The sequence below is a fragment of the Mustela nivalis genome (assembly GCF_964662115.1).
Source record: "Mustela nivalis genome assembly, chromosome: 1".
In the NCBI taxonomy this organism is placed as follows: Eukaryota; Metazoa; Chordata; class Mammalia; order Carnivora; family Mustelidae; genus Mustela; species Mustela nivalis.
This window is the reverse complement of record NC_139020.1, coordinates 208,903,688-208,916,914: the sequence shown is the minus strand read 5'-3', so window position 1 is coordinate 208,916,914 and position 13,227 is coordinate 208,903,688. Positions and strand designations below refer to the sequence as shown.

General features: G+C 44.6%; 1 protein-coding gene across 5 annotated transcripts in view; it reads right to left on the bottom strand.

The window, feature by feature from the left end:
• DNMT1 (DNA methyltransferase 1) overlaps nt 1–13,227 on the bottom strand; it is a 51,656-nt gene that overhangs the window by 19,973 nt on the left and 18,456 nt on the right. For 2 of the 5 annotated variants that reach the window (XM_082697464.1, XM_082697465.1), the window contains exons 9-14: nt 13,120–13,154; nt 11,794–11,878; nt 10,054–10,088; nt 9,259–9,340; nt 431–475; nt 66–111 (exon numbers count right to left, since the gene is read on the bottom strand). In XM_082697464.1, coding sequence (XP_082553590.1) covers nt 66–111; nt 431–475; nt 9,259–9,272 — 105 coding nt within the window. In that variant the 5' untranslated portion in view covers nt 9,273–9,340; nt 10,054–10,088; nt 11,794–11,878; nt 13,120–13,154. The remainder of the gene's footprint in view (nt 1–65; nt 112–430; nt 476–9,258; nt 9,341–10,053; nt 10,089–11,793; nt 11,879–13,119; nt 13,155–13,227) is intronic. The other 3 variants (XM_082697466.1, XM_082697467.1, XM_082697468.1) reach the window with 2 other exon arrangements.

Below are 13,227 nucleotides of genomic sequence, written 5' to 3'. Positions count from 1 at the left end.
AGGGCGGGCGCTGGGCAACCCCGCCACCGCTGGAGCACCGGTGTTACCCCTGGCTTCAGGTTTACCTTGGAGGTCACTACTGTTTTGGCTCGGGCCATTTTCTTCTCCATTCTGAGAATAAAGCACAAGATGGTTTGGTTTTTTAAATCCTTCCAGAACATGTGAGAATCTACCTAAGCTACACCTCATCTACCAACACCACCAGCATCGCTGCTGCCTTGGGGCAAAGTGCTGGGTCCCCTCCCCACCCTTCCCACCCAGAGGGCAGCTGCCTCGGCAGACTGGCAGGGCTCGGCTGGGGTCCAGAGCTCACAGAGCCAATCAGACACAAAGCTAAGCTAAGGCTGCTCTCGCAATTCACTAAAAGCCTCTTTATCTTTCCTTCTAGAAAAAGAATTTTAACAAGACCTGCTTTAACCAAGACAAAAACAAGTTCTTACGGTTCTTTGGATGTAGTTTTTCGTCTCTTCTCTTCCTAAACAGAGAGAACAAAAGAGGAGTGAAGGACACAACAAAGTATTTTCCATCTGAATAATGCGTCAGAGTTTTACATATGTTTATCACAAAACCTGGTCAGAGGCAGAGAGGTAAGTAGTCAAAGGACCAGTGAAGCCCTAGCCATCTGCCCTGTGTAAAGTCTTACATTCAAAATTCCAATAATGAAAGTCTTTTTTTTTTTTTTTAAAGATTTTATTTGAGGGGTGCCTGAGTGGCTCAGTCGTTGAGCATCTGCCTTCAGCTCAGTTGGTACTCGGGGCTCCAAGATCTCGGGGTACTCAGATTGAGCCCCACATCGCGCTCCCTGCTCCTTCCTCTCCCACTTCCCCTGCTTTTGTGCCCTCTCTTGCTTTGTCTCTCTCTGTCAAATCTTAAATCTGTAAAATCTTAAAAAAAAAAATTTTATTTGACACAGAAAGAGTGTGCACATGTGCAAGCAAGCGCACATAAGCACAGGGAGCAGGAATGGGGGCGGGAAGCAGGCTCCCCACGGAGCAGGGAGCCCGATGCGGGGCTTGATCCCAGGACCCTGAGATCATGACCCGAACCAAAGGCAGATGCTTAACCAACTGAGCGACCCAGGGGCCCAACAGAGACCACTTAAAAAAAAAAAAAAAAAAAAGTTTAGGGGAGCCTGGGTGGTTCAGTTAGTTAAGTGTCTGCCTTTGGCTTGGGCTGTGATCTCAGGTCCTGGGATTGAGCCCTGCCCCTTCCCCCACCTCCTGCTGGCTTTCCCAAAATCTTTAAAAAATAAAAATTTAAAAAAATTTAAAAAAATGTTTAGCTTTCTTGTACAAGCATACCTCATAAGCCAACAACTGATAGGGGGTGCTATGGAATGAATTAAGTCCCCCTCAAATTTCACGTTGAAGCCCTAACCCAGAACATGGCCATATTTGGAGGAGGCTTTTAAGGAAGTGGGAGGTGACCGAGGTTGTAAGGATGGTCATAAGGGTGGGTCCTAATCCAACAGGACTGTGCCCTTGTAAGAGACAGCAGGCTCCCACTCTCCCTCCGCGTTTGCACAGGGAAGAGCCTGTGAGGGCACAAAGAGAAGCCATTGGCAAGCCAGGAAGAAAGGCCTCACCAGAAACTAAATCCGTTGGCATTTGATCTTGGACTTTGAGTCTCCAGAACTTTGAAAATAAACATCTGTTGTTTAAACCACCCAGACTATGATATTATAGGAGTCTGCTCGGGCTGCCACAGAAAAAGGGAAAACCTAATTCTAGAATTATTTGGGGTAAATGAAGGAATGAGAAAACTGGACTATCACCACTCTGCAACTCCCAGTGATAAAACAGATTTACGCAGTAACTGCTAAAAACCTCCGTGAAAAGCTGAGAGGGACGTTATGAAGGATGGGTTGGATGACAACCCTTCAGACCAGGGGTCAATCTTAAAACCATAAACAGACAACTGTGCCTTCTGGGGTGATGCAACAGGAAGCGCCTGGCACCACCTCGGCTGTCCACTGGAAACAAAAGACCCGCTTCTGGGTAAGTCCCCAGACCTACCCCTCAGCCTGTAGGAGACAAGGCTGGAGAGAGATACTAAACACACGTGGGGGGGTGCAAACTTGACAAAAACCCAAACTGAGAAACCCTACAGGCAAGCCAGTTCCCTCCATAAACTGCAAGAGGAAGGGGCACAACTCTGGATGACACAGGACAAATGTCAACCAAATTCACCGGCCAGACCTTGTTTGGGTCCTAATTCAGTCTCCAGTGTTTGTTTCTTTGTTTTTAAAAATTTTATTTATTTATTTGACACAGAGAGAGAGAGATCAGAAGTAGGCAGAGAGGCAGGCAGAGAGAGAGGATGAAACAGGTTCCCTGCTGAGCAGAGACCAATGTGGGGCTCTATTCCAGGACCCTGGAATTATGACCCGAGCCCAAGGCAGAGGCTTTAACCAACTGAGCCACCCAGGCACCCCAGACTCCACTGTTTTTATAGGTAGGGAAATTTGAACAGACTAGACCTGGACATTGTGCTAATGGTGGTCTTGTGATCTTTAAGAAGAGTCCTTTCCTCTTATAGGTAGTTCTTCTGTAAGTATTTTAGTAACACATCTGGGATTTGTTCAGCATCACCCAGGGGAGAGCAAGGCTGGGAGAATGGGGAGGGATGGACAGAAAGACAAGACCCGAGCTGAGAGCTGTTGCAGGTAGATGAGAAGGCAAGGGGTCGCTACCCTATACTGCCTGCTTGGGGGTATGCACGAACGCCTTCATAATAAAAAGTTATCTTAAAAAAAAAAAAAAAATCGGAGGCATCAAGATGGTGGAGAAGTAGCAGGCTGAGACTACTTCAGCTAGCCGGAGATCAGCTAGATAGCTTATCTAAAGATTGCAAACACCTGCAAATCCATCGGCAGATGGAAGAGAAGAACAGCAATTCTGGAAACAGAAAAACAACCACTTTCTGAAAGGTAGGACCGGCGGAGAAGTGAATCCAAAGCAACAGGAAGACAGACCCCGGGGGGAGGCGCCGGCTCCCGGCAAGCGGCGGAGCAACGGCGCACAAAATCAGGACTTTTAAAGTTCTGTTCCACTGAGGGACATCGCTCCAGAGGCTAAACCGGGGCGAAGCCCACGCGGGGTCAGCGTGGCCTCAGGTCCCGCAGGGTCACAGAAGGATCGGGGGTGTCTGAGTGTCGCAGAACTTGCGGGAATTGGAACGGGAAAGCGGGCTACAGAGACAGAGCGGACAGTAAGCTCACAGCTCTCGGTGTTATCTTGAACCGGTCACAGCCGGAGGTCAGGCAGACGGGAGTAACTGGGCGCTGTTCTCTGAGGGCGCACTGAGGAGTGGGGCCCCGGGCTCTGGGCTCCTCCGGGCCGGAGACCAGGAGGCCGCCATTTGTATTCCCGTCCTCCGGAACTCTACGGAAAGCGCTCAGGGAACAAAAGCTCCTGAAAGCAAACCCGAGCGGATTACTCACCCCGGCCCTTAAGGCGGTGCAATTCCGCCTGGGGCAAAGACACTTGAGAATCACTACACCAGGCCCCTCCCCCAGAAGATCAAATCCAGCCGAGACCAAGTTCACCTACCAAGGAGTGCGGTTTCAATACCAAGGAGAGCAGCAGAATTCCAGAGGAGGAGAAAGCAAAGCACGGAACTCATGGCTTTCTCCCTGTGATATATTTTCTCTTTTCTTTTCTTTTTTTTTTTTCCCTGTGATTATTTTAGTCTTGCAGTTAATTTTTTCCTTTTTCATTTTTTTTCTCTTCCTCTGCTAAAATTTTTTTAAACTTTTACCTTTTTTAACGTTTTTTAAGTAGTTTATCTAATATATATATTTTTTCCTTTTTATATTTTTCTTTATTCGTTTTCGTTTTTTAAATACTTTTCTTTTTTTTTTCTCTTTCTTTCTTTCTTTCTTTTTGAACCTCTTTTTATCCCCTTTCTCCCCCCTCACAATTTGGGATCTCTTCTGATTTGGTTAAACCATATTTTCTTGGGGTTGTTGCCACACTTTTAGTATTTTACTTGCTCTTTCATATACTCTTATCTGGACAAAATGACAAGGCGGAAAAATTCACCACAAAAAAAAAGAATAAGAGGCAGTACTGAAGGCTAGGGACCTAATCAATACAAACATTGGTAATATGTCAGATCTAGAGTTTAGAATGACAATTCTCAAGGTTCTAGCCGGGCTCGAAAAAGGCATGGAAGATATTAGAGAAACCCTCTCGGGAGATATAAAAGCCGTTTCTGGAGAAATAAAAGAACTAAAACCTAACCAAGTTGAAATAAAAAAAGCAATTAATGAGGTGCAATCAAAAATGGAGGCTCTCACTGCTAGGATAAATGAGGCAGAAGAAAGAATTAGTGATATAGAAGACCAAATGACAGAGAATAAAGAAGCTGAGCAAAAGAGGGACAAACAGCTACTGGACCACGAGGGGAGAATTCGAGAGATAAGTGACACCATAAGACGAAACAACATTAGAATAATTGGGATTCCAGAAGAAGAAGAAAGAGAGAGGGGAGCAGAAGGTATATTGGAGAGAATTATTGGGGAGAATTTCCCCAATATGGCAAAGGGAACGAGCATCAAAATTCAGGAGGTTCAGAGAACGCCCCTCAAAATCAATAAGAATAGGCCCACACCCCGTCACCTTATAGTAAAATTTACAAGTCTTAGTGACAAAGAGAAAATCCTGAAAGCAGCCTGGGGAAAAGAGGTCTGTAACATATAATGGTAAAAATATTAGATTGGCAGCTGACTTATCCACAGAGACCTGGCAGGCCAGAAAGAGCTGGCATGATATTTTCAGAGCACTAAACGAGAAAAACATGCAGCCAAGAATACTATATCCAGCTAGGCTATCATTGAAAATAGAAGGAGAGATTAAAAGCTTCCAGGACAAACAAAAACTGAAATAATTTGCAAACACCAAACCAGCTCTACAGGAAATATTGAAAGGGGTCCTCTAAGCAAAGAGAGCCTACAAGTGGTAGATTAGTAAGGAACAGAGACAATATACAGTAACAGTCACCTTACAGGCAATACAATGGCACTAAATTCATATCTCTCAATAGTTACCCTGAATGTTAATGGGCTAAATGCCCCTGTCAAAAGACACAGGGTATCAGAATGGATAAAAAAACAAAATCCATCTATATGTTGCCTCCAAGAAACTCATTTTAAGCCCGAAGACACCTCCAGATTTAAAGTGAGGGGGTGGAAAAGAATTTACCATGCTAATGGACATCAGAAGAAAGCAGGAGTGGCAATCCTTATATTAGATCAATTAGATTTTAAGCCAAAGACTATAATAAGAGATGAGGAAGGACACTATATCATACTCAAAGGGTCTGTCCAACAAGAAGATCTAACAATTTTAAATATCTATGTCCCCAACGTGGAAGCAGCCAACTATATAAACCAATTAATAACAAAATCAAAGAAACACATCAACAATAATACAATAATAGTAGGGGACTTTAACACTCCCCTCACTGAAATGGACAGATCATCCAAGCAAAAGATCAGCAAGGAAATAAAGGCCTTAAACGACACACTGGACCAGATGGACATCACAGATATATTCAGAACATTTCATCCCAAAGCAACAGAATACACATTCTTCTCTAGTGCACATGGAACATTCTCCAGAATAGATCACATCCTCGGTCCTAAATCAAGACTCAACCTGTATCAAAAGATTGGCATCATTCCCTGCATATTTTCAGACCACAATGCTCTGAAGCTAGAACACAACCACAAGAGGAAATTTGGAAAGAACCCAAATACATGGAGACTAAACAGCATCCTTCTAAAGAATGAATGGGTCAACTGGGAAATTAAAGAAGAATTGAAACAAATGATAATGAAAATACAACAGTTCAAAATCTGTGGGACACAACAAAGGCAGTCCTGAGAGGAAAATATATAGCGGTACAAGCCTTCCTCGAGAAACAAGAAAGGTCTCAGGTACACAACCTAACCCTACACCTAAAGGAGCTGGAGAAAGAACAAGAAAGAAACCCTAAGCCCAGCAGGAGAAGAGAAATCATAAAGATCAGAGCAGAAATCAATGAAATAGAAACCAAAAAGACAATAGAGCAAATCAACGAAAGTAGGAGCTGGTTCTTTGAAAGAATTAATAAAATTGATAAACCCCTGGCCAGACTTATCAAAAAGAAAAGAGAAAGGACCCAAATAAATAAAATCATGAATGAAAGAGGAGGGATCACAACTAACACCAAAGAAATACAAACTATTATAAGAACATCCTATGAGCAACTCTACACCAACAAATTTGACAATCTGGAAGAAATGGATGCATTCCTAGAAACATATAAACTACCACAACTGAACCAGGAAGAAGTAGAAAGCCTGAACAGACCCATAACCAGTAAGGAGATTGAAACAGTCATTAAAAATCTCCAAACAAACAAAAGCCCAGGGCCAGACGGCTTCGCGGGGGAATTCTACCAAACATTTAAAGAACTAATTCCTATTCTCCTGAAACTGTTCCAAAAAATAGCAATGGAAGGAAAACTTCCAAACTCACTCACCTTGATCCCAAAACCAGACAAGGATCCCACCAAAAAGAGAGCTATAGACCAATATCCTTGATGAACACAGATGCGAAAATTCTCACCAAACTACTAGCCAATAGGATTCAACAGTACATTAAAAGGATTGATTATTCACCACGACCAAGTAGGATTTATTCCAGGGCTGCAAGGTTGGTTCAACATCCGCAAATCAGTCAATGTGATACAACACATCAATAAAAGAAAGAACAAGAACCATATGATACTCTCAATAGATGCTGAAAAAGCATTTGGCAAAGTACAGCATCCCTTCCTGATCAAAACTTCAAAGTGTAGGGATAGAGGGCACATACCTCAATATCAAAGCCATCTATGAAAAACCCACCACAAATATCATTCTCAATGGAGAAAAACTGAAAGCTTTTATGCTAAGGTCAGGAACACGGCAGGGATGTCCATTATCACCACTGCTATTCAACATAGTACTAGAGGTCCTAGCCTCAGCAATCAGACAACAAAAGGAAATTAAAGGCATCCAAATCGGCAAAGAAGAAGTCAAATTATCACTCTTCGCAGATGATATGATACTATATGTGGAAAACCCAAAAGACTCCACTCCAAAACTGCTAGAACGTATACAGGAATTCAGTAAAGTGTCAGGATATAAAATTAATGCACAGAAATCAGTTGCATTTCTCTACACCAACAGCAAGACAGAAGAAAGAGAAATTAAGGAGTCAATCCCATTTACAATTGCACCCAAAACCATAAGATACCTAGGAATAAACCTAACCAAAGAGACACAGAATCTATACTCAGAAAACTATAAAGTACTCATGAAAGAAATTGAGGAAGACACAAAGAAATGGAAAAATGTTCCATGCTCCTGGATTGGAAGAATAAATATTGTGAAAATGTCTATGCTACCTAAAGCAATCTACACATTTAATGCAATTCCTATGAAAGTACCATCCATCTTTTTCAAAGAAATGGAACAAATAATTCTAAAATTTATATGGAACCAGAAAAGACCTCGAATAGCCAAAGGGATATTGAAAAAGAAAGCCAACGTTGGTGGCATCACAATTCCAGACTTCAAGCTCTATTACAAAGCTGTCATCATCAAGACAGCATGGTACTGGCACAAAAACAGACACATAGATCAATGGAACAGAATAGAGAGCCCAGAAATAGACTCTCAACTCTATGGTCAACTAATCTTCGACAAAGCAGGAAAGAATGTCCAATGGAAAAAAGACAGCCTCTTCAATAAATGGTGTTGGGAAAATTGGACAGCCACATGCAGAAAAATGAAATTGGACCATTTCCTTACACCACACACGAAAATAGACTCAAAATGGATGAAGGACCTCAATGTGAGAAAGGAATCCATCAAAATCCTTGAGGAGAACACAGGCAGCAACCTCTTCGACCTCAGCCGCAGCAACATCTTCCTAGGAACAACGCCAAAGGCAAGGGAAGCAAGGGCAAAAATAAACTATTGGGATTTCATCAAGATCAAAAGCTTTTGCACAGCAAAGGAAACAGTTAACAAAATCAAAAGACAACTGACAGAATGGGAGAAGATATTAGCAAACGACCTATCAGATAAAGGACTAGTGTCCAAAATCTATAAAGAACTTAGCAAACTCAACACCCTAAGAACAAATAATCCAATCAAGAAATGGGCAGAGGACATGAACAGACATTTCTGCAAAGAAGACATCCAGATGGCCAACAGACACATGAAAAAGTGCTCCATATCACTCGGCATCAGGGAAATACAAATCAAAACCACAATGAGATACCACCTCACACCAGTCAGAATGGCTAAAATCAACAAGTCAGGAAATGACAGATGCTGGCGAGGATGCGGAGAAAGGGGAACCCTCCTACACTGTTGGTGGGAATGTAAGCTGGTGCAGCCACTCTGGAAAACAGCATGGAGGTTCCTCAAAATGTTGAAAATAGAACTGCCCTATGACCCAGCAATTGCACTACTGGGTATTTATCCTAAAGATACAAACGTAGTGATCCGAAGGGGCACGTGCACCCGAATGTTTATAGCAGCAATGTCCACAATAGCCAAACTATGGAAAGAACCTAGATGTCCATCAACAGATGAATGGATAAAGAAGATGTGGTATATATACACAATGAATACTATGCAGCCATCAAAAGAAATGAAATCTTGCCATTTGCGACGACATGGATGGAACTAGAGCGTATCATGCTTAGTGAAATAAGTCAAGCAGAGAAAGACAAGTATCATATGATCTCCCTGATATGAGGAAGTGGTGATGCAACATTGGGGCTTAAGTGGGTAGAGGAAGAATCAATGAAACAAGATGGGATTGGGAGGGAGACAAACCATAAGTGACTCTTAATCTTACAAAACAAACTCCATGTGCTTTGGTGAGTGCTGTGAAGTGTGTAAACCTGGCAATTCACAGACCTGTACCCCTGGGGATAAAAATACATGTTTATTAAAAAAAAATATATATGGGGCATCTGGGTGGCTCAGTGGGTTAAAGCCTCTGCCTTCGGCTCAGGTCATGATCCCAGGATCCTGGGATTGAGCCCCGCATCAGGCTCTCTGCTCAGAGGGGAGCCTGCTTCCTCCTCTCTCTCTGCCTGCCTCTCTGCCTACTTGTGATCTCTGTGTGTCAAATAAATAAATAAAATCTTTAAAAAAAAAATCACTTTGGGATGTAGGAAACACAGCAGGACTGAAAAACAAGAGCTTACCTTTTCATCCTCATCTTTTTCCTCAGAAACTTGTGGTTTTACTCTTTCAGGTTCTTTCTCCTCAGGTCTCCGTTTGGCAGCTCTATTAGGTAAAGAAATATATGCCAAATATTTGCTCAGAATAACTGAATTGCCAACTCACATAGAAAGTAACAAATTTGGGGCTCCTGGGTGGTTCAGTCTTAGTTAAGTGTCTGCCTTCGGCTCAGGTCATGATCCCAGGGTCTTGGGATCCAGCTCTGCACCAGGCTCTCTGTTCAGCGGGGAGCCTGCTTCTCCCTCTGCCCTCCCCCTGACTTGTGTTCTCTCTTTCTCACTCTCAAATAAAATCTTTAAAAAATAAATAAATAAAAACAAATTAATGCCTCCCTATTGAGAAGCAAAATATTTAGAATATATCTGGGCAACAGATTCTTTCTTCCCATCCAATGAAGAAAGCCCCTTGTGATGGTTGATGGTGGCTTTAAAAGGAGCATTGATAAGTTGTAGTAACCCTAAGAGAAGGCCCCCAGAAATCCCGTGACCCCAAATGGGGCCACATGAGAAGTGCTGGGAGCTAAGAGACACAGGAGATTGTGCAGGGCTGGGATGGCTACCCAAGTGGCAGAGGGTAAGGGGTAAGGAAGAGGCCCAGTGTAATTTCTTATCTAACCCTGCCTGAAAGGTTCCAATATTACAAGAGTATCATCAGCTCCCTGTAAACCACTACGTCGTCACAGATCTCTAGAACGATATTTTCAGTAAGGAAAATTTCACAAAGCACAGCACAAAGGCACAAGCATTTCAACCACTTACAGATCTTTGGGTTGACTTCTGGGTCTCTTTTCATCCTAAGAGGGTGAAGCAGGGAGGAGAGAGAAAGAGGGGAAAAGTTAGTTTTTGAGAAAAGAGCAAGACCAAACTGAAAGCATCAGTTAACAACCGCAGCACTGTGGAACCGGAGAACAGGAAAGTCTAGAAGGATCTACAGGGTAGAGTCAAAACTTCCAATTTTTAACTCCATTCCCTACCCCCTCCAAACAAGAGTGGACCAGGAGTTGGCAAACGGTTTCTATCAAGAGCCAGAAAACAAACATTTTCAGATTTTGTAAGCCACACGGTCTGTGTTGCAACTACTCAGCCCCATCATTACAGCATAAAAGCAACCAGAGACAATACAGAAGTGAAAAAGCATGACTCTGTTCCAGCAGAGCTTTATAAAAAGGAACATAGGCCAGATCTGGGCCATCATTAGCCAACCCAGTCCCAGGAAAGCTCATTGTAAAAGGGAATATTATAGCCATTTAGAATATGTTGTAAAAAATGCCTGTAGTTTGATCTCTCATCTGGTCAGAAGTGAAGAGGTCATACGGACAGCAGTGGAACAGCAGGAAAAAAACCAGGACAGAACTTAGCAATCCAGTATGGAAAATCAATAAAAGAATTCCCAGCAGTCACCAACTCCTTGTTATATACAATCTAGTACCTTCTGATCTTAGGTATTAAAAATACCTCTGCTAAATTTATTGAGCTCATTTTCATAGAGTAACAACTCTATTAGTGGATTTATTAAAACAGAAAAGCTAACAATATTAGAAGGAGTCACATGTGTATTCTCTTCAACCCCTTCCACCATGAGGCAAAAGCTCCTGTCAGTTTCTGTCTGCAGGGACTGGGTGTTCCAACACCATCCCAAAGGTCTCTCCAGAGGGTCTGGAAAGGGATTTGGGGCAAGCACCTTTAGTAAGAGAATTGGTATCTGGGCAGAAAAGGTGAGAGACAAGAAGATGGTAGAGCAAGCTGGAGGTGGCACCAAAAGTGTCAAAGGCCACAGAATGAGAATGGATGCCTAGTGCCAGCCAGGTCGGAAGGAAGTGCATGACCCAACAAGTCTGTGATCTGTCTCCACTGTTTAGATCTCAACAGACAAACGAACTAACAAAAAACCATGACAGAGACAATCCTGGGTTGGTCCTAGTTCAGCTTCTCTTAGAAGCGAGTACACGGCCTGAAGGGCTGGAGAGCCCGGTGCTGCAGCTCCCGGGGCAGCAGTACCCCTCCCCTGGAGCTCGGGTAGCAGGACCGCCCTGCAGCTGACCTCGCCAGCCTGTATTTTCATGAAGGCCCAGTCCTGCTCCACACATCACGTTTTAGAGTTTAAATGTGTTTACTTAGCTGAAATGGAGGGGCTGGCAAGATGGGGAGACCTAGACTGAGAACTCAGGAGGCCAGTAAAGCAGCACAGCGGTGGCCGATGTGTCTGAGGGGACACAGGTCAAGCCTTCTCATGGAGAAGCTGGAGAAGCCGACACACACCCCTTTGTCGAGGTGCACACAGGCCCCTCCCGCTGTGACAGGTAAACAGACAACTGCACGTTCACTGACATGCAGGGATAACCATCAATCCCCACCAGGGGGATAAGGTAACCTTCCCAGAGTCTCCCCATGGGTAGGTAGGGCTGGAGTTGAACCCAGAGCCCGGTCCCACCCTATGTGTCCCAACCACATGGGAAGAGATAAAAAGCGACATTTAAGAAACCAAGATTCAGTCTTTACCTTCTCGTCTCCTTCATTCATTTCAGCCTGCGCCCCCGCTCTCCCTTCTCGGTCTGGCTCCTCCTTAGGCTTCGGTTTAGGTGTTCTGTCACACAAACGGAATATACACACACAGGTCACCTCAGGGAGCCTGATGCCACTGCAAGCAGCCCCCGCGATGACTAGACAGTCTCCCCCCACGACTTAGAGCATGGGTTGCCTTTCCAGGCTGAAGGGCAAGCCTTCTCTGCAGGAAACCCGAAGGCATTTATTTATTTATTTATTTATTTATTTATTTAAAGATTTTATTTACTTGTCAGACAGAGATCACAAGTAGGCAGAGAGAGATGAGGAAACAGGCTCCCCGCTGAGCAGAGAGCCTGACTCGGGGCTTGATCCCAGGACCCTGGGATCGTGACCTGAGCTGAAAGCAGAGGCTTCAACCCACTGAGCCACCCAGGCGCCCCCCGAAGGCATTTATTACTTCAGAACTTGGGATCTTTAGAAATCCCATCAGCATTTCATACAGATGTTGCTGACATAGAGCAGTAGCTGGAGACAAAAACAAACCCCCCACCCCACCCCAATAGGACTCCAGTGATTTCCTGCAACCTGATGGAAACTCTGCCTGCAGTGGAAGAAGGCAAGCGTCTGGGCCTGAGGTCACCCCGGAGGGGTTCACAAGGGCCGGTCTGGTGTGCAGCCCGCCCCGCAACCACGGGACACCATCTCCGCATAGTACCTTGGCTGCAGGGCCCTGCTGCCCCGTTTGGCTGTTCCGCCCACCCCGAGAAAAAGGCCTAGCTGCAACGTTTACTTCAGCCAACTGGACGTCAACAGAGGCTTGAGGTGCTTTTCACCTCTGCCCTCACACTCTGGCACCGCCACGAAAGCACACCCCGGCTGGCCACGTCCCAGAGCAGAGGCAGATCATCCCCATCACCCCCATCACGCCCACCACCTCTGGCCAAGAGCAGCTGACAGTCACCAAGACGCAGACTCATAAGCTAAATAATGCTGTGTGAAGCCACTGGGCTTTAGCAAGAGTCTGCTACAGCGTCTTCAACAGCTGCCCTGAGGAACACAGCTGCTCGTCCAGTGCCCTTTACTGCCCCCTGACAAGCTGCTTGCTGCAGGACCGCCAGGAGGAAGGGGCTGGGGTCATGATCAGCTGACAGCGACTGAGCCCTGCGTTCGCTACGGTGGTCGGACCTCCCACAAGCACAACCAGCCACACACATGTATAACTTACACACCTAATGCCCTGTCTGGCCAGCTCTCTACCAGAGTGCTTATTTCAGCAACTAAGTTCGCAGTAGAAAGTGAAGACATGGTAGGCATACTTACGGTTCTTTGGCTTGACTTCTGAGCCTCTTTTCTTCCTGGGGGAGGAGAGGGGAGGAAGAGGGGAGAGAAAAAAAACTAGTTGATTTTCCTTCACTTAGACCTGATCTT